Here is a 21,475-nt window from a genome sequence, read left to right as displayed (position 1 = left end):
GATAGCCACAGTGAAGTGCCAAGCACACACTAGAGGGGAAGATCCTATTTCAAGGGGGGGAACGAAGCAGCAGACTTTGAAGCAAAATGTGCAGCATATTTTGGAGAGCTACTAGAAATGGAGAACGCATCAAATATCCGAGTGCACCAGGAGCAAGGGTACAATGTATTGCCAGAATCAGATTATGGAATTGCAGAGAGCTGCACCCAGGGAAGAGAAGGAGTTGTGGACAAAAAGGGGATGTACAGCATCTCCAACAGATGCCCAATGGCGGCAGTGGTCATGCCACTAGTATTGCTGAACACTGCACTAGCACAATTGCACTATCCAACACACATGGGGAAGAGGTCATTGATGCCCGCAAACGTGGCTGAATCCTTCAGTAATTGTTTGACCTGTAAGCAGTTTACAGCAGGGTACACCTTTAGAGTTGTGAGAGGAGCCATAGCTCGACCAGTAGGTCCAATCCAGCATTTACAGACGTGATCCAAGTGTGTCAAGAGTACTGCTACTTGATGGTGCGTGTCCATTCTACAGGTGGATAGAGGCAGATCCCCGTCCACATGAAGACGACCTCAGAGCGGCCAAATTCATAGTCAGGGAAGTGTTCCCAAGATGGGGCGTGTGGGAGGTCCTGCGGTCCAACAACAGCCCTCACTTCGCAAATGAGATGTTCCAGTACATCAACACTTTGCTGGGCATTCAACACAAGTTCACCTGTGCGTACCACCCGCAAGCAAATGGCATGTGTGAAAGCCTGAATGGTCTCCTGAAGGAGGCCATAGCCAAAAAACAGCCAAGCACGAAGAAAAATGTTGTACTGCTTGCCTCGTTGCGACCATCATTTAACGCCCCATGAGGTGGTGACAGGACGGCGCATGCATCTCCCACTGGCTCCTCCCACAAGAGCATTGAAAGATCGTGAGAATAGTGCAGATGTTACAACAAGGATGCATGAATAGATAACTTCCTTGATTGCTAGTGGCTCTCATCTCGCCAGATATAGCGACACCGGGGGCGAGGGGGCCAGAAGACAGCGGAAAAACCGGGTTTTCCTTGCTCTTCCAAAACCACCAAGGACCATATTGACACCCTTGCTCCTGCCCTGGTTGATTTCTGCTACCTCTCCTTTGCCTCGGGTGCCTTCCCTTCCCCCCCTGAAGCACTCCCTTGTGCACCCTCTTGCCCAGCTAATTATCGCCCAATCTCTTTCACTCCCTTTCTGGGCCAACTCCTAGAAAAGCTGGCCATCTTGCAGCTTACCCTTCACTCAGATTCTGTCCGATTCTGATGGTTGTCTCCACGATCATCAATCTGGCTTTAGAGCTGCCAGAAGCACGGAAACCGCTCATGAACATCCGTGCAGATCTGCTCTCCAGCCGACTCAAACATCCCCTGTCCTCATCCTACTTGATCTCTCTTCTTCCTTCGATACGGTCAACCATACCATCCTGCTCAACCAGCTCCGTAACAACCTGGGTGTCACCGATCAGGCACTGGCCTGGCTGACCTCTTCCTCTCTGATCGATCCTGCCAGGTCCAACTCAGATCCTTCCTTTCCTCTATCTCCCTCTCTACCTGTGGTGTTCCCCAGGGGTCAAACCTCTCACCCTGGTTTTCAACCAATACCTGGCAACTCTCGCATCACCATTTTCTGCTACCATTTTCAGTGCTATGCTGATGACAAGCTTATTTTCATGCTTCCCTCAGCCACTCCCTCGCCTTTTCTCATCTCCGATTGCCCATCGGCCATTCAGGATTGGTGTGCCGCCAATGATCTCTGCCTGAACGCCAGTAAGACGGACATCCTCCTCATCGGCACACCTCTACCCTCCTTCACTCACTCTGGTCGGCCTCCCTTGGCCCTCCTCCTACCCCTACCTGTGAGGCCAAGAACCTTGGAGTCATCTTTGACTCCACGCTTTCCTTCTCTGCCCACATCTCCGATGTCTCTAAAAAGTCAAACTGCACCTCCTCAGAGGTATTCTGCCTTTCCTCTCCTTCCCCCAGAACTCGCTGTCTCCCGAGCCCTGGTTCTCTCTAAGTTGGACTATTGCAACAGCCTCTTTCTAGGTCTAGCTGCTTCTCTTCTCCTCTCCTCCCTTTGCAACTTATCCAGAACAGGACTGCAAGACTGGTCCGTGGCCTTAAGCCCTGGGATCATATCTCGCCAGCTCTGAAATCTCTCCAATGGCTCCCAGTAGCTGCAAGGATTAAATTCAAAGTCTGTTGCATTGTCCAAAAGGCTTTCTGGGGCCTGGGTCCACTATACCTTCAGCTGTCCCTGCGTAAATACCTTCCCTCTCGAGCTCTTAACTCCACTACCTCAGGGTCAGTTGTTTTTCAAAGAAACGAGCGGGGATCAAACTTTTGTCTTCGACTGTGGCCTCCCTCTGTAACAGCCTCCCTGCCGCTCTGAAACTTGAGGAAAACCATCTCCGGTTCCAGAAGCACCTCAACGCCTTCTCCTTTGCTTCTGCCTTTGCCCCTCCTCTCCCCTACTGATCTGCTCCCTCTTGGCACCGTGGATATGGCCTACTTTCCAATTTCCAGGCCCACGTACCTGCTCACCTTGCCACCCACCTGCACTGCCTCCTGGCAATCCCTTGCACTGGGCCTGTATCTGTAACCATACACCCCCACCCCCTTTTCTTTCGGTACTCACCAGACTCATGCGGTCTATTGTCTTAAAACTAGAACTTGCCACCTGCTGGCTGCACTTCCAATGTTTGTTTGCTTGCTATGATTTATCCGTTTTACTTTGCTCTGCACTTTTCCCCTCTTCTCCCCCCCTTCCATGCAAGTTTCCCCTTTTTCCCTCTCCCATGCACTTGCGTATTCTCAATGTCACTGGGCCTAGTAAGATCGTTGTTTTTTTCCTCCTTGTTCCGTTCCCTTGCTGCACTCTGAAACACTGGTGTACGATAGCGATATGAATAAAATATCAACATGAAGATTACATAAAGACATTAGACCTGATGAACAACTATTGGCAGCTGGATGAAGCCATACAGTACATAACTGATGGGCCCGAGAAGGGAGACAAAGACCATAACACTGAAGGAATTGCTGTGTCCATGGACGAAAGTGAAGGAAACAGGAGGAGTGCCTGGATGCTGGGAGAGGCCACAGATACTCGTGTATGGCCAAGTGTACACAGAAGATGGATTGAAGAAGGGAGTGGTGGGGAGCAAGGCGCACACGCTAGCACAAAACCCAGTGAACAAGGTACAGAAAGAAAATGACAAGTGCCTGAAGGAATGGGAAGCAAGCGCAAAGTTACTGACATGGGTGGAGAATGAAGTTGGGCCACTGTCAATAATACCACTGACGGCACCAACACTGTGTAATCAGAATAACAACGAAGTAGAAGTCGGTAAGAATGTTGGATGAAGGAGCATACAAGCATGCAGCAATGAAGACCACTACTAGGCGTGCAGATCAAAGGCATACGAGAAGATACCATCCAATTCGGCAGGAGTTTGCTCGATGGTACGCATCAACATGCCGTCGGTTGTGCCACAGAAAAATGTACAGCTTGATGAATTACTGAAAATGGAACCAACAAAAGGAAGAAGAGGTCCCTGAAGGAGAAACAGACAGGCAAGAAAGAGAAGCCAGCTGAATTGAGGAGTAAAAAGGGTGAATTAACTTCTCAGAAGCATCAGATACAATACTAGATGAAGTGCCAGCAGAACACAGACTATTCAGCAGGACACAGATGTTCTTTGCATCAATACCACCATCCGTACAGACACACAAATGCAAAATGGTTACAGATTACCTGTTGGGAGCCGATGGTGACAATCAACTCCACAGTGAACGGGTTCAACGCGATAAAAGAAGAGCTCCGAGCAGTAAGGTTGGTGGCACTCCAGAATAGATACATTCTGGATCTGCTCACGGCAATGGAAGGAGGAGTGTGCATAAAAATTGGGAGTTCCTGTTGCACACTCATACCTGGCAATGACAACAGTGCACTGTTAGAAGCAGTATTTCAACTATGCCAGATACATGCCAAAATGGAAGAAGCAGCAAAGGGGAATGGGAATGACCAGAGCTGGATAGCATACATATGGTCATGGATGCCATCATGGCTGTCAGATGGACTAAAGGCGATAATGGGAGCACTGGTACAGGCAGCATTGTCAATGTGTGGGATAAAAATCTTCCTCACCAAGCGTAAGACGACGGCAGAGAAAGCCATAGGGATGCAGGTCCTGATGAATGCAAACATGGGAGGAGCAAAGGATGAGATTGTGGCAGAAAGAAACAAGATAAGAGAGAACACCGACATGTGAATTGTTCCCACTTGGAGTAATGAAGTTGGACAACCCATTCAATGCAAAGTATTATGAAGTGAAGTGGGTGTGGTGCAACCCGGAAGGAGTATGCCGTTATATGAACTGGTCCTTTGATGATCATACAAACTACTATGGACACCTCGGACGAATAACAAAAATAGGTCAACCAAGAGCGAAAAGATTGTCGTATAAGAGTGTGGTCGAACAAACGAGGGAGTCAGGATCCTAGGATCACCCCCACCCTCCAACCAAGTTCATGACAAGACGGAAGGCAAGAAAATACTGCAACGACCCATTCTATTTCAGACAAATTCCAAATGCACCAATGATCGACAAATACACTGAGAGGTACCCGCTTGATCAGCCATACAGACCAAGTGCGGTACAAATCTATCCATGCGCGAGTGATGAGCCGCAGGCCATGGTCAGAGACACCTATATGGACAGCTTGGACTACGCGCAGAGAAGTCATGTTGCTGACGTCATTAGAGACACCATGACATTGCAGCGTTAGACATGTAGCACACATGCAATCCGCACTGCGCGGCACAAACACACACTCGAATACAAGAACATGAGCATACAGTTCTATAGTTGGAGGACAGATGCATACTGTCATTGCTTTTATTATATTGTCATTAGCCAAACGCAGTAACGCAGAAACCACAAGGCACAAGAGATCCCGATTGAGCTTGCTGATGCTTAAAGCCAATAGTCGCGTGGCCATACGGGAGTACATATGGAACCTGATCAAACCATGTGCAGCTAGACAGTGTAGAAGGTTTGGGAAAAATACAGCAGGCCTCAAATTATTGAGCAGGTGACGAGCTGAGCCAATTCAGGCTGGACATGGAGCAAGACGCGCGAGAGAGAACCCACAGCCAAGGTTAAGAGATACAAAGACATTCCAATCCCCAGGCGACAAATCGACCAACTGCACAGTAATTGAATACATTCCCCTAATTCGGAGCTACAGAGCTCAATTTCGTGGTCTCTAGACACGTGATGCAGCTGAAGCAGACAATGGACAGTGATCAGTGGCCGGAAGGAAGATCCGATCCCAGGCAGCTAGATGCCGGCTGCAACAAGTATGCAACACATGTGCAACAAGTGTTGCGACGAGCGGGACATGGTCTCATAAGGCATAAGTGGTGTATGCAAGTTACAATACAGACACAATCATTTGCATCAACTTGAAAAGGTGCACAGTGTGCCGAGAAATATTCCAGGTGCCAGGTCTGGGGGACATCAGCTCTAGCCAATCACAGTTTAGTACCCTAGGAGTAGGTAGCAACGGGCAAGAACCAATGGCAAGTCCACTACTCTGCAACAATGTATTAAGCTAGTAAATTAGGGAATCTGACAGGTTTGCCACCTGAAATGTGAGAGCCAGTAGAATACATAGGTAGCCATGTAGGTCATACTCCTGACGACCAAACCCACACAGTGATAGGCTTTTGGAGAACGGCCCAAATGATGGAGTAGCGACGTGTTTTTAGAACAAACGTGGCCTGCGTGCCATTTACTGTGTGACATGCTGGAATTTTTCTGAGTTCTTGTATCGATCCCTGTTGGTTTTGTCTGTAATAAACCGCAGTTTGAACCTACAGTTGACAGAGTCCTTCGTGCATACTGGGGGAGGGAGTTGGGTCGCATGCGGACTACCAACATCACTCTGGCATACCTGGGAGTCTGTCCCCCAACTGAGTGAAAAAGTGAGTGAAGGAAGGCAGGCTAGGATGCGAATAGCAGCAAAATGAGGAAAGGAGCAGTATCTTTATAACAAAGAAACTTTGGCAGAAATGGAGAAAGAAAAAGGTGTAAGGATTAAGGGAAGGCAAGAACAGAGGATTACTGTTCAAAAAGAGCAGGAAAGAGTGGGATAGTAGAGGAAATTGCTAGTAAGGAAAAAAAGGAGGGCAAAAAGACTGCTGTATGGGAGACAATGGAAGCAGGAGGGAAAGGAGTAAAAGGGAAGCATATTTGTGATGAGGTGGGCAGGTGCTTGCCCTAGTTGCCCACCTATACGCAGTCACAGCTGCAATAGATACATTGACTGGGAACTATTTAAAATGTAGCCACTTAGATAAGAATGTATGCTCCACCAGCACCCCAAGTTTCAGCTTTGTCTCAACCTCATTTCAATAAACGAATTAGAGGTGGATGATCCAGACACAGGGGTGCCTGGATAAGGGCGGTTGTCCCTTAAAAAGGTGTGGCTGGTGGGGAATAATAAATGGTAGACGTTTAACACAGAGTACCTTTATTTTAAAAACCAAACAATATTGTTTTTAGGTCCACATTCCTTTGCAGGCTGCCACTGCAATTGTGCATTCAAGGTGGTGAAAATAAAGCTATAAATGCCTTTTTGCTCGACCCATTTCTATAACAATGCATGTAATGTCAGGTTGGTTTTTTAAGTGAGGTGTACTTTTGAAGTCATCGACAGAAAAACAAATAATTTCGTTTTTGGAAACCCAAACCTTACAGAATATTTGTGATCTATCACTGGGAAGATGTAGTCAAATGCTTACATCACAGCCTGGGTCCAAACACCGATTTCACCACTTAACAAAATAAATGGGTGATCCTGGTGAAATCATTGAATCTCCTGTGCTTGATAGGCTGTCAGTGGTGTCGCTAGAAGTGAATTAGTTTGCATTTTTGGCTAGGACGAAAAACCATCATGGTTTACTAAAAACCTTTGAGTTGTTGGATATTTATAATAGTGAAAATATATTGCACAGCTATTATTCTCTTGGCTTACATGTGGAAACTTCTTTTAATGTCTTCACCAAAGGTATCCTAGAGTATTGAAGACTGATGTTACGGCTTGTAATGTTATTTATTGTGAGGTCACTTCTGATCAGGTCAATCCATATTATGCAAATTAGGGTTCTGCACATCTTTTGCTGGACATGTTCAGAAGACAAATTAGAACATATGTGCCCTGTATGACTAACAGTGCCACAGTGTTGTGAATTTGTTGTGCTGTATATGTGTTCAAGAGTCTCTGGGAGGGAGCGGGGAGGCAAGCCCATGCAGCTGCCCCGATTTTGACTGTCTTACTACAGAGCAACCAGGCCTACAGATAAGCAGCCCGATTCATGGAATTATCTGCGCGTAAAATGCAGATTTGCGCCCCATTCTGCCTGAAAATCCCCGTTTTGAGATCTGGGGATTTTCAGGCAGAATGGCATGCAAATCTGCATTTTACGCGCAAATAATTCCATGAATCAGGGGCAAAGTGTCTATCAGCCACTTTTACTCCCCAACAATAGGCAAATACTGCCAAAAAAACAGAAAGGGAGTAAAAATACTCAAACTAAAAAATAAGAAACAGACACTTATAACCTTGTGCCCCTGCGTTTACCCACACCGCTCCACGAATATGTATGGACAAGTAGTGCATGTAGTAGAACAGGAAGAAACTATTATTACTGCCTTATTGGAAGAAGTAAAGTATCTTTTAATAACATTTCAGTTTTCCAATTAAAACATTGTTACGTGCTTATAAAAATATTAGGGAGTCAAATACTCCCACTTCCAAATTTTATTTGGAGCAGTGACAGCAACATCTCTTTCATGGCATTAAATATGCACTTTGCCTCGTGCACATGTTGCAAGCTTCCCTTTTCTGGCTGCCGTAACCTTAATTCAGTGGTATTCAAACTTTTTCATACCAACCCCCCTCCTCCTCCTCCTCCTCCCGGCACAGTGTCAAAAAAAAAATTTGAGGCCCCCCCCCCCCCCCCCACCTAGGCGTTGGTATAGGGGGCTCGGTTCTGTCAACTATAGACAGATTATCTAGAAGACGTCTACAACTGAAGACTTTAAATGTGTGCTTGGCAGCAGGTCACAAATTGCCTTTGATAGCATCCAGCTGGGATTTTCCTTTTACTCTGGTTTCATCTGCGTTAGCACCTTGCTGACAGAGCAATTACTAACTTTTCAGTGGCAATTGAGTGTTTCAGCTGGCCTCTGGCTGTCTGCCCCGTGAGATTAAAGGGCACTCTCCTCGATATACATTCTTATTTAAGAAATCCAAATCCAAGGGTGCCACATACTGTGTCCACTCCTCCTAACTGTAGGCAAGGGAAGCACATTCACATTGAAATGGGCCCCTGTGAGCAAGTGCTAAAGCTGCTCTTTGTTATGCCACAGTGCCCGACTGTCAGTAAAGAGGGGAGAGTGGGAGGGGTGTGTGTGATGAGGTGAGGTGTTGGACCAGGAAATATCAGGTCCTGGTCACTTTTGTCATCCGAGTGCTAAATCCGCCTCTGCAAAAAGGCAGTGTTTATTAAACAGATTCTGTGCGGCCTTCAACAGCTGGGAAAATTGACACAGGTGGGGGGAGGGTGGGGGGGGGGGTTCATCCACCCACAATCTTGCAGCCCACCCGACACGCCTCACACTAAGGTGCACAATTTGCACTCTCCACTAGCCATTGGCTAGTGATATTGGACTCTTGGCGAGTAAGAAAGTGTGTGCGGTGTGCATCTTTACTAAACACCTATGTCCACAACCCCCACTGCAACCCTACCTTAGACTGGATGATCCCTGGTTGCTTTTACATCCTTTGCTGACAAATTGGCCACCTTAACCTTCCCGTTAACTCAGAATTCCCTAGTTTCTCTGCTCCCTTCATCATGGGATTCACCCTAGGATTTTAAAGCGCAACGTAGCTTCTCAAATCTAGGTCTGTGCTCAATACATACCCCAATAATAATAATAATAATAATAATAATAAGCATAGAATTGAAGTGGCGAGTGACTTGTGGCTGGCTAGCAGCTTGCACGCTGAATGCTTTCACATTCTGTGAAAGTTAAAAGATATGCCTGGCTCGGAATTAAGGTTGGATAAGCAGGAGCTAAAACCAGCCCCTAGGTGTCCAGCATTAACCAGTGCCCAGGAGCAACCGCTGGGGGAATGAGAAGCTAATGCAAATGTAACTTCCACATAAGTCGCAAACATACAATTGTGTACATTATGTATGACCCCTTATGCAGTGTATAGGTGTCCTAATGTGTATTTTTAGATTGTACCAAATGCACACAGTTAAATTCACATAGATTTTTTTTTGGCATCCGTTGGCCTGGGGAGTCAAAAAGTAGCACCCGTTAGCTGTAACCAGGCTCTTCTAGGCTACAAGCAGGAGTCAAATAACTCCCACCTTCCTTCAATTTCGAACCCTGCATAGCACCAAATTACATGACCCTTTCATTAAATTATGTTGATGTCGGAGGCCACCAGCGTTGCACACAGGCAATGGCTGCCTGAGTGTACTGGTCCTGCCGAGGCCGGGCTGTTACGGAGGATTGAGCCCCCCCCCCCCTGACCCCCCCCAGGCGGACCCAACTTGGCGATTTGATGTGGCGACACCCCCCCCGGGCACCCCACGCTCGAAATAGCGACCTCCGGGAACCCCGTTGAGCCCAAGAACGGGTCCCGAGACATACGGGCGGAAAAGTGAAAGCGTGGCCTCGGCGACCACGAAGCCGGATGAGGGGAGGCGTCTCATCGAGGTCACGAGGAGGCACGGGGTGAGCAGCTCCCACCCCTCGATCGGCCACCTACACCTGCGGGAGGAGCAGCCCCCAGCGGAACGGGAGGACAGTTCTGGAGCGAGAGGTGGGCCTTCGTCCCCCCCTCCACCCCACGCCCGGGCCAGAGCATACCACAGGCCCGACTCGGCAGACACCGAGGCTAACTGGAGGTTGGTGCCTGAGGACTGGGGCAGAGGAGCCGGGACCACGCTGAGCCTGTAGCCCCCACTCATCGGATTGGATTGCCTTGGGGCATTGGACAGCCCAAAAAAGTTAAGGCGGCCCGGGAAGGCGGGAGCCTCCCATACCGCAGCAGGGCCTGCACCCCGGCACGAAAACAAGGAGCCGCTTTCTTCGGATGGGTGGGCAGAGGTGAGGGACCGTGAGCATACCGGTCACTCCCGGTCCGTGAGGCCAGCGACCACACCTGAACATTCCCTCCCCCACGGGGGACACTGAGGAGGCTCTGGTGGCCCCGGGTGCGAGGCCCCCACGCGGTGTTGGTGGGGCATGTGCCCGCCCGGAGACAACCCTTCCCCTCCCCCCCCAAAAATACAGTGCGGACGATAGCCATCAAGCAGAGGGAGAAGACCACGGTGCCCTGCCCCCTCTGGGCCTGGTCAAACGGATTCAGCTGCCTATGCAGTCCCCCACGAGGAGGCCGACGAGAACCCCCGACTGTCACGGCTAGTCCGGACAGGGTGTGAGGCCCCCGCCCGGTGTCGGTGGGGCGTATGCCTGCCCTACAGCAACCCCCCTGCAGAAGCAAAGTCACACTAGGGTCGGGTGAGGAGGGGCCCGGCCCCGGTCCCCCCCCTCTCTCTCGAACCCCCTCCGGGCACCCCAGGAAGAAAATCACCAGCTGACCTGTGAAGGACTTATCTACCCCTGCCGGGGCCGCAGTGGTCTCGCAGCAGGGGACAGGGGGTTACCCGATGAACCGGCAGAAAACCTAGCAAGAATTTTGCTTCCAGGAGGCTGCAAGTAGCAACAAAGGTACGACCCTCAATAGCAAAATGGACCCGTTGGAGGCCCCGGCTCCTACCACAGCGGCAATGGAAAAGGGTTTCGCCTCACTCCTGCAGGTGATCAGGGACATGCGCTCCGACATCGCCCAGAAATTCCTAAAAATTAACCAGAGGGTGGATAAGGTCGAGGACAGACTGTTACAGGTGGAGACCAACCAATCCTCATCTGCATCCCAAGAAATACAAATAGGCATGAGGCTAGCGGCCCTGGAGAAGAGGGACGGGCCAGGCAGATGGACGACTTTGAAAATAGGGAAAGGAGGAACAACCTCAGAATCTTTGGGGTTACCGAATCGGAAGAAGAAACAGACATTACCCGAGCGGTGAGATATATCATCACCCTCCTGTTCGCGGAAGAGATGACAACGGAACTCACATTTGATAGGGTGCAAAGGGCCGGGGGCAGAGTGGGGGGGGGGCCCGGTCGATCCTGGCCCGGTTTCACTATTACTTGGAAAAGACAAAAGTGCTGGAGGAGGCCAGAAAGGCCCAGGAGATCACTTACAATAACGCCCAGATCTCAATCTACCAGGATCTCTCGGCCTACACATTGGCCAAACTTAGAATGTGCCGCCCCCTAACGCAACTGCTCCAGGAAAAAAGGGTGCGCTACAGATGGGGCTACCCCTTCTCCCTGGCCTTCGAGTATATGGGTCAACCGTCAACTCTGATTACGGAAGATGACATAAAGGGGAGCCATCCAAGATTAAGTAGCGGACCCGAACCCCTGGAGGGGCCCATCGGGACCAGAGATGGGCAGGACAAGTGGCCCTGGCCCATCGGGAAACAGGAGAAGGAAAACGGGCGCGAGGAAATTCAGAAAAATGAATACTCCGTCACCAGCGAAGGACGGAGTGGAACGACTGAGGATGGGGGCGCCCCGTCAGGCTCTGAAATGGTGGAGTGATGTCTCAGAAGTTCTACCACTTACAACGTCCCAACGAACATCAAGTATAAGGGGGCCATAGAGGAGACGTTGCGACAGGGGGGTGGGCTCAAAGCGATGAGCTTTATACAGATGGCCTGGCCGAGGTGCGCGGGCTGGTGGTTCGGCCAAAGCCAGCGATGGCAGAACTAATTGGCTGGACGCCGTGGAAGAGGGGGGGGGGGGGACACGAAAGTTGGGGTTCAGTTTCGGGCGGGGACAGGGGGGCAGTTGGGGAAATGTTTTACACCCACCCAGGGAGGCGGGGAGGGAGGAAAGGGGGAGCATAAATCAAAACTAAGGGGAGTACGCAAGAAAGGGTAATGAGAGGATGTCGACAGAGAAAAGCGATTCTTGATAATGGCTGAAAGTCTGCCGGCCCTGGGAGTAGATTCCCTCAACGTACGGGGCCTGAACACCCCCACAAAGAGGTCGCTGGTCTGTAGGGAATTTAGGAGGGCGAACCTCGACCTTCTCTTCTTACAAGAGACTCACTGGGCACGGGGGAAGGAGCCCAAGATGCGGGGGGAATTGGGGAGGTCTTCTGCGCATCCCACAAGGGCAAAAAAGAGGAGCAAGCCATCCTTCTAGCAAGGAATGTTAGTTTCGAAGAAGAGGCCATGTTGCAAGACCCAGAGGGCCGTTACTTGCTGGTAAAAGAGTCCCTGCAGGGCGCCCCACTCACTCTTGCTGTAGCATATGGTCCAAATGAAGGTCAAGCCCAATTCTGGGAAGAGGTGGGGGACAGACTCAAGCTCTTTGTCCAGGGTACGATGGTGGTGGGGGGAGATTTCAACATAGTCCTGGACCCAATCCAGGACAGGAAACGCGCTGGTCCCCAGATCTCCAGGGCAGTGGACGAGACCATGGCACAGATCTTCCAAAGGGTTAACTCAGAACTAGCAAACAGGGAAGTGAGTGGGCACCACTGGTTAGAAATCTTTTACATATCCAAGTCGATGTAGAAGTAAAAAATATACTAATTGTTGTTCAAATGGAGCTGGCTGCGACAAGTCTGGAGACACCCGGACTTCAAAGTACAACAACAGCTAGAGACCAAGTATGAATACCAGGTCACACAGCTGCTCTCAAAACGGCCCAGATCCGGGCATCGAGTTATAAAGTTCAAAAAATGTAATTTTCATTAAGGTATCAAGAAGTGCTTCCAGGTTGATAAATAATACAGTAGTCAGTTGATTTTCAGATTGTATTTTATCCAAAAGATAAAGCTGTCACTAATGATTCCTTAGTGAGGGAGCATTTGCCGCAACCCATATATATTACAGACTAAAGCCAATGCATTTCGGAACATTTGTCCTTCTTCAGGGCCAGTCTAAACAGTTACACATTGACAACATAATGTACCAATACCAATATGACCATTTCATACAAGTGCAACGCACTTCTCACGCCTGTATCAAGGTGGGTCCCCAAACTAAAAACAAAATTGCATAGTTGCACTGTGCCCGGTGGCTACCCATAACGAGATATCCAGAAACCTACTAACAATATCTGGCTCGCCACCCTAACTCACCACACAGTGACCATACATGCCTCAGATTAGAGAAAACCTGCTCGCTGAAACGCCCCAAAACTGCAGAACTCGCAAATACTGAGGTCACCCATCTGGCAACAATATGCCTCCAGTGTACATAAGATAACACCAAGGAAATACACAGTTGCTTCTGGTGCTACACGCACCAGCTGCTCAGCAGAACACCCATCTATTCCCTATCCCTCCCCTAACCAACCCAGAACACTTTCCTATCAGTCACAAGAGTGCCTGGAGACCATAAAAAATGAAAACAGGGTGCAGTATAAATCAACATAACATAACTTAGAAAGACAGATATAATCTATAGGTCATCAACACACATTATCTTTATGGTTTTGTTATTTATCCAAGTTCAGAGGGTGGGGAATGACCACAGCTTTTCCAATGCGCTTCAGATTTCACATGAAGGATTTTAGTCTGAAATGCATTGGCCCATTATACCAGTATGCTTCTGTGTTCAACTATATGGAATATGTGGCCCATAAAAAGCTTTTCTTCAGACCCTTGAATTTTTGCATTTATTTTAAATTAAGGCTTTATTGAATGTGCACGATTAGTAAAGTGATTTGCGAGCATGCAGCACCTGAGATACTTAGTTTTGTCCTTTTCTCAAAGTTACATGTACCCAACAGTGCCTATTGCAGGGATCAAAATTACGTTTTGATAAGCAGGAGCTACAAGCAGCTCCTTGGTATCCCGCAGTGACCAGGAGCTGCCACTGGAAAACCAGGAGCTAGTACATATGTTTCCATCTTTGTGGAACACTCACTTTGTCCGTTGTTAAAGACCCCTTAGGCTTAAAATGTTGTATATTAGGTGTCTTAATGATTATTTATAGATTGTCACAAATGCACAAAGTTAAATCCACATATGTGCGTTTGTTCGTACCAGTTGGCATAGGGAGACAAAAGTAGCAGTTGGCTTCAAGCTAACCAGGCTCTTCTAGGCCATCAGTAGGAGCTAAATAGAACCCCTCAATTTCAAAACCTGCTATTGGGGAACTGTAGTGTTCCTATCAAATACTTTCAGTTTACTGTAACATTTAGCAGAGTTGGCAGTGGTGCCGACTCCCATTGCCTATAATGTCTGTGTTAAGGGCAGCAAGAGGGAGATTAACGTTTTTAGAAAGGCCATGGCAGGGAGCTTGGGATGGTGGAAGTCATTCCAGAGAGATCAGGAGAAGGATTGTGGAGTGAAGTAACAGAGGGTAGATGTGGCTTGAATGGTTGATGAGCAGTGTAGAAGGGTGGATGGAGGAAAGTGGAAGGAAAGGAAGTGTTCAGATAATGATGTGTTATTTATATAGCACCTTAATCCAAAGCGCTTTACAGAGCACATATTTACATACAATATCACCCAACCGAAATTGGTACTCATTTATCGACCTCGGAAGGATTAAAGGCTGAGTTGGCCTTGCCGGGATTCAAACCTGCGACCTGCAGATCACACTAAGATCGCAGCAGCGACTGCTCAACCCGCTGAGCTATCTTACTGGCTGAAACTGAGACTATGTAGAAGGAGCAGCATGGTAATGGGGTAAACCTATGGGAGGGAGAGGGATGTTGGGATAGGGTCTGAGGAGGGCATGAGGAGGAAGCTATAGTGTACAATTTCAGTAACTACCAAAATAAAATATTTTAGATGCAATAAGGGGACGGCAGAAGGACCTACTCAAAACGTGGTTGGGGGGGAAAAAAGTGTATAGTCTGTCCACATGTGTTAGCACTGTGGTGCGTGGGGTAAGGGAGCTGGACTGCTTTGTCTGTGCCGGGTCAAAGAGTAGCTGACATTGACAGATGCCTGGGGGTGGTAATGATGCAGACATGGGAGCCCAATGACTGCTTCGCCGGAAGATGGCATGCATCATCAGAGGGTCAGGCAGGCAAATGGAAGCTAGGGTAGGACCTGCAGCTGGACTGCAGGCACAGGCTCAAGGGCGGGTGCCGCCTGCCTGGAGTACCAGATGGCACCAATTCCCGGCTGATACTTATGTATCTCCTCCAAGTCACCTCTCAGACAACGCACAGATTCGTGACAGTCAGCCTAGTGTTGAAAATAGCCCTATTTGTGCACGGGTTCAGCCCATCGCTACTGGCAATTTTTTTTTAAATAAATTTGTATTTCTGTTTGCAAAGGCAAATATGCAATATCCAGTGGCCCCATCAACGTGTAGCTGCAATTCACCAATTAAACCCGGATGTACCCTTCATTGAGCAGTAATGTACCTGAAATGCGTGGAACTGCATTGGAACGAGTGGGCTAAAAGAGCGAAGGGATCTTCCTCTCAGTTAGCTTATCACCCAATGTCTGGTGAGGAATACACGAAAAAAAAATGTTTTTAAAAAAGGTTAGCAGGTAGCAGCCTATTCCAATCATAGTCTTTATCTGATGTTCACTGTGTAAAGTCACCGAAGGCTACGGCTCGCAGCAATTAATGGAGAAATAAAAGCTCGTAAAAGGGTACCGTTTCCCAAACATGGAGATTAATTCTAAACCTTCCAGCCATCACCTTTTTGTTTTTGCTATGTCACCCCGAGTGGGACGGGTATGCCCAGACGTGGGTCCCGTGCCTGCTGGGCCTAGAGACCCAAGCTACTCCTCACTGATGAGCCCCAACAAGGGCGAAACATGTTTGGGGATGCTTGTGGTCTCGTGCAGAAGGGATGTGGCCTAGCAGTTCGGGCTGGACTGCCCCTTTTGGGGTGGGGCCAAGCCTGATTTGCATATGGTCTTTCCCTTCTGTAATGGCTTGGCAGGCGAAGAACGGTGGTCTGGAGGGTTGCCCAGAGCATTGCCAGTGGTTAAGATTAATTCTAAACCTTCCAGCCATCACCTTTTTGTTTTTGCTATGTCACCCCGAGTGGGACGGGTATGCCCAGACGTGGGTCCCGTGCCTGCTGGGCCTAGAGACCCAAGCTACTCCTCACTGATGAGCCCCAACAAGGGCGAAACATGTTTGGGGATGCTTGTGGTCTCGTGCAGAAGGGATGTGGCCTAGCAGTTCGGGCTGGACTGCCCCTTTTGGGGTGGGGCCAAGCCTGATTTGCATATGGTCTTTCCCTTCTGTAATGGCTTGGCAGGCGAAGAACGGTGGTCTGGAGGGTTGCCCAGAGCATTGCCAGTGGTTAAGATTAATTCTAAACCTTCCAGCCATCACCTTTTTGTTTTTGCTATGTCACCCCGAGTGGGACGGGTATGCCCAGACGTGGGTCCCGTGCCTGCTGGGCCTAGAGACCCAAGCTACTCCTCACTGATGAGCCCCAACAAGGGCGAAACATGTTTGGGGATGCTTGTGGTCTCGTGCAGAAGGGATGTGGCCTAGCAGTTCGGGCTGGACTGCCCCTTTTGGGGTGGGGCCAAGCCTGATTTGCATATGGTCTTTCCCTTCTGTAATGGCTTGGCAGGCGAAGAACGGTGGTCTGGAGGGTTGCCCAGAGCATTGCCAGTGGTTAAGATTAATTCTAAACCTTCCAGCCATCACCTTTTTGTTTTTGCTGTAACCTTAATCCATAACATTCCGCAATCCCCACAATAGGAATCCCTCTGAAACGGGCTCGGGAACCTCCACATTCCCGAGTACCGCTCAAGCCAAGTGAGCAACAGGCAAGTGAATATGCCGGGCAGACACACCCTCTCGCTGCTCCATCAGATGAGGTCAAAGCGCTGCTGTGCAAGCAGTTGGCAGAGGTGGAGGATTACCGCTTGCCAGATCGGCGCTCCCTAGAGCCTGGGCTATTGGTGTTGCTCTCAAAGTCCCCCACCCCCGCCGCGCCCAAAGAATTACACATTTCCCACTTTTCTATGCGGGCAACCTGCTTATCCGAACGGACTGAAGGCTGAAATACGAGATTGACCGTAAGCAGCACCGACATGTTGGAAAAAGTGAACACACACTCGATAGCCGTCAGCCGAGAACTCCAGCGGTACACGCCCTAAGCCATCACCACTGTTTAAAGTTTTCCGAGTAAGGAGGGTGTGAGCAGAATGAAACATTTAAAGGCTGTACAAAATGCCTCTGCCGTTAGGACAGGCTCCCGACACTAACATCCGCTTTTGCAACAAACACATACTTTCTGCGTCGCAACTTCCTTCCAACTATTGACATCAATTGCAAAGAAGCAGCGACTGAACAGAATGAAACTTCATTTGGGATCGCCCGGGGAAGTGAGCGCTCGGGGGCCGGGGATTGAGAGACCTGCGACTGGTGGGCACTGAGAGACAAGCCACGGCAGGTTTAAAGGGCGCTGCCCGAGTAGATGTTTGTGAAGAAAACTTAAGAACCTAATTCCTATTCCATTTCCGCTGCCTCGCAGACAGAAAACCAAAAAGGGCGTGCGGAGTCAACTGGGCAATGAGAAGGCTCAAATGGAGGAAGAGTGGGAGAGAAGGGATGGTAATCATATCTGGCGAAACGCCCGATGGGCCACGGGTCTGAAGGTACTGCAGCACTGACTGTAGAGGGAAGCGAGACGTGCATACCGATGTCATCGTCACAGAGTCGTGCATAATTATCCTCAACGTGGTATTGCGAAACCCTGTTCCCATTCATGAATACAAAAGCGAGCTAGCCATACAGAACTCTAGTAAGCAAAAGACGGGCAAAGTGCACAAAAAACAAGGGCACTTCAGCACAATAAGTGCAGTGCCACACAGATCAATCGGGTTCTTGTTTTTCCTACCTCAACTATTCTTTTTCTACTTCCTCGCTTACCAACATCACGTTCCTGTCGTTTTCAACTGACATTTTCAAAGATTGTACTTTTCTTTCCGTTGCTTATTTTATTGTGTCTAGTCTTGACTATTGGTCTGCTCTTTTAATCGGACTTACTATTTACCATCTTGCTCCTGTATGCTCTTATATACAGTTCTGTGATTCATCACTTCTGGTCCCTCTCCTCGCACTTATGCCACTTGCTCTCCCTTGGCTTCCTTTAATAAATGTACTCATGGCCTTCCATCTTCTCTTGTGCCAATGTACATACCTCCTCGATTTTTACATTCAGAAAATCAAATTTCTCCTTAATATTCCTAAACCATCCTGTGCCCAGTCACACTGTTTCTCACTTTCACTTTTTGCACTCAAGCACTGGAATACCTTGCCGCTATTAGGTCTCCTCCGTGTATTTCATTTTAAAATCTCATCTTTCCATTTAATTCTAAAATCATGTACCAATTCTTATTTTGCATATATGCATTGAACTATTAACATTTTAATTCAACACTGCTGAAAGCGCTGTATCAAATTAATTAAAATACTAATGTGAAGATGTGGACCTACATACACTGAAGCTCTTGGCAAAACTGCTTAGCAAAATCATAGAATTTAATTCGCCACTACTCACATTTTTTAGTGGTGAAAGCCAACTTCCCAAGTAAAATGACAGAAAAAAAGTGGAAATAAGCCTAATCAGTAAAGAACACATTGGTTTGCTTTTATGGCACAGCCCTATCAGAGTGTTATTTTGTTACCTGTTGGAGAATAATTGGGCAATTTGTTTCGTTTTTCTCACCTTAGACCCCAAAGACTAAGGAGGCCTAGTGCATCTTTGTCAGCCTGCTCCCTATACCTGCTGAGGCAACCCCCATGCAAACTTGTCAACTTGCTCCAGTTCTGCCCCTTTGCCTCAGTTTTGCACTCTTCTTGCCCTTCTCGCAGTTTCAAAGTATGGTGTTCTCTTTAATCTTGGTGCCCCACTTATTGCCATAGGCAGCACAGATTTTGGAAAGGACAAGGCACGACCAGGTTCCCCGCCCAGCAAAATGGAAGCCATGCAGACCAACGACTTGGAAGGGTAAGCACGACATTCCTGTCTTAGGGCTACTGGACCCCTACCGGTGATAGGGTGGCCAAAGGACCATTGCGGCAAACAGTTGCCACCTCTGGCACAGATCCCTCTTGGGAGTATTAACAGGTAAAATGTCTTCTACTGTGGAAAAGGGATGCAAGGACAATGGTTGGTTAAGGTAATACCTAAAATACGTAAGGGGGTGCAGCTATAAAAAAAAAAAGAGATTAAAAAAAAAATTCTATTCCTGAGAAAAAGCACTATATGTGTTCTTTGAAGCCTAACAATTGGTCTATTTGTGCAGCACCTCTGGAGTTCTGGGTGACCAACTGAAGACTATTCCTCACAACAAACTGTCAGAAGTCTTACTAAAGACCATCCACATATGGAAAGCATAGATTTACCCTGTGAAGATTGAGAGTGAGGGGCAAGGATAGAGAGGCGCGCTCTGTCAGAGAGCTATTTGTAACCAAGCACCTGGACAAACTTGGGGAACTAGGGGAGGCAGGTAACAAAATACCTGGAGTAACAGTTCTTAGAAGCAGAACTGGGGACGTACCCAGCCAACCTGAATGGGACTTGTTTTACATGACTATTCGTGCCATTCAGTCAAATTTGCTACCCTTGGTCCATATGCGGCTAGTTTCCTTTCTTAACTTGAGGTTATAATGAACACAGATTGTAAGCATCCTGCAAGCTGGAACCATGCCTTTAAACATGTGTTGGAAGCATGATCTCTCCAAGATATCAAGACAAGAGAGTAAATGCGTGAGGCAGAAAGTTATAAAAAAATTTAACAGGGGGGGGGGGGACTACTACATACGTAACCAAAAACTAAATGCAATAAAGCTTCTTTGTGCAACGTATTTGAGTCCAGAGTTTCCTTGGTCCATTGTCAAGTGAGACGTGTATAGGGGCCAGGCACTGCATTGCATGGGGTTACATCCACAAATAGGTCCATGTCCACCCACCAGTACAGACCGATGCACTAGATAGCACAAAAAGGATCACCCTAGGCACACAGAGGACATTACACACCTGGGAGACACTAGAGAGCATTGATGGTACGGAGTAAGCACAGAAACTCAGGAGGGCACCAACCCCGTCACTAATATCCTGCCAAACCTCACAAGTAGCAGCACAAAACTGCATGCATGTAGAACTTCGTGTACTCCAGTGGGCGTGTGTAGGTTGGCAATGCATACACCATGGATTTATATAATGTGCCGAAAGTACCACAAGAGTGCTTAAAATACTACATCCTATCCTCTATAGGGCGACCTGCCATCCCGATGGGTTAAGCACTGTGTTACATGCCAAGCCAGTGGTCTTCATTATACCTACAACCTCACTGCATGCCATCTGCATAGGGGTGTCCCTTCCTCCCTGTATATATAACGGGTGTGGCACCCGTCCACCAAACAATATAACGGGTGTGCCCCGCTCCTACGGCTTGGTCAGTACAAACGTCAAGCTCTTTTCACAAAAATAAGCATATGTGCGTGTCCACGTCCACCTGGGCCCCGCCCTCCAGGACCCCTCACCTTGTCCAAGCAGTTGACCTTCTCGGTAGGGTAGACGATCTTGTTGCATCGCGCACAGCTGGGGTTCATGGTGGGGCTGCTCCCTTCTCAGGCCGGGGGCTTCTCTGTACTCGGGCCCGCTCTCTCCAGCTCTTAGCACTTCGCTCGCGCCGCTGACTGTCCTCACACACCGGACGCACGCGCGCGCGCTTCCTGCTCGCCCTCTCTAGCTGTTGAGTCCGACAACTGCCACCGCTGCCCGCGCGCTCACAAGCGGAAGGTGAGGGAGGGGCGGGACCAAGCGCGCGCGCGCGCGCGCGGTCCGCATGATGGGGAAGCGACTAGGCTACAGGCGCGCTCACAGTGCCCGACGTACACTAAAAAGAGGCACAGAGAAAGGACTATTAATGCAGGCTTTCGCGCTAACAGCTACGGAAACAAAATCAAGCCGAGAAAAGCCAAAACCCCGTTCATCTTTGATCAGTGGAACTTATTAATTTCACGAGATGGCGCAGAAAAGTATCATTACTTCGTGTAAACCTCAACACTCTAACTATGTTGTACTACAATATGTATATCAACATATGCAAAATGTACAAAATGAGATTTTAAATTATTTGATCAAGAAATACTTTATTTTTGTATCACTGCTTGATTGAATTCTTCCTAAGGTTTGTTCCCGACGTCAACGTCTTTTCAAAATGGCGCTAACGATTGTGGGTTTTTAAAGTGAGCAGGAGAGTAGACAGTCAGCTAGTATGCTAAGTGAGCTCCAGCAACGAAGACAGGACAGCACTGAACAGTGAG

The 21,475-nt window shown here is 48.5% G+C and overlaps 1 protein-coding gene across 1 annotated transcript in view; it reads right to left on the bottom strand.

Annotated features, from left to right (window-relative positions):
- The window catches only part of LASP1 (LIM and SH3 protein 1), a 640,230-nt gene extending 619,280 nt beyond the window's left edge, over positions 1-20,950 (bottom strand). The window contains exon 1 of the mRNA XM_069634699.1: positions 20,690-20,950. Coding sequence (XP_069490800.1) covers positions 20,690-20,758 — 69 coding nt within the window. The 5' untranslated portion in view covers positions 20,759-20,950. The remainder of the gene's footprint in view (positions 1-20,689) is intronic.
- Between the last annotated feature and the right edge of the window lie 525 nt (positions 20,951-21,475).

This window comes from Ambystoma mexicanum, chromosome 13 (assembly GCF_040938575.1).
Source record: "Ambystoma mexicanum isolate Mex_15411 chromosome 13, UKY_AmexF1_1, whole genome shotgun sequence".
NCBI classification, from domain to species: Eukaryota; Metazoa; Chordata; class Amphibia; order Caudata; family Ambystomatidae; genus Ambystoma; species Ambystoma mexicanum.
The sequence above is the reverse complement of the archived record's forward strand: the minus strand, read 5'-3'. Positions and strand labels throughout refer to the sequence as shown.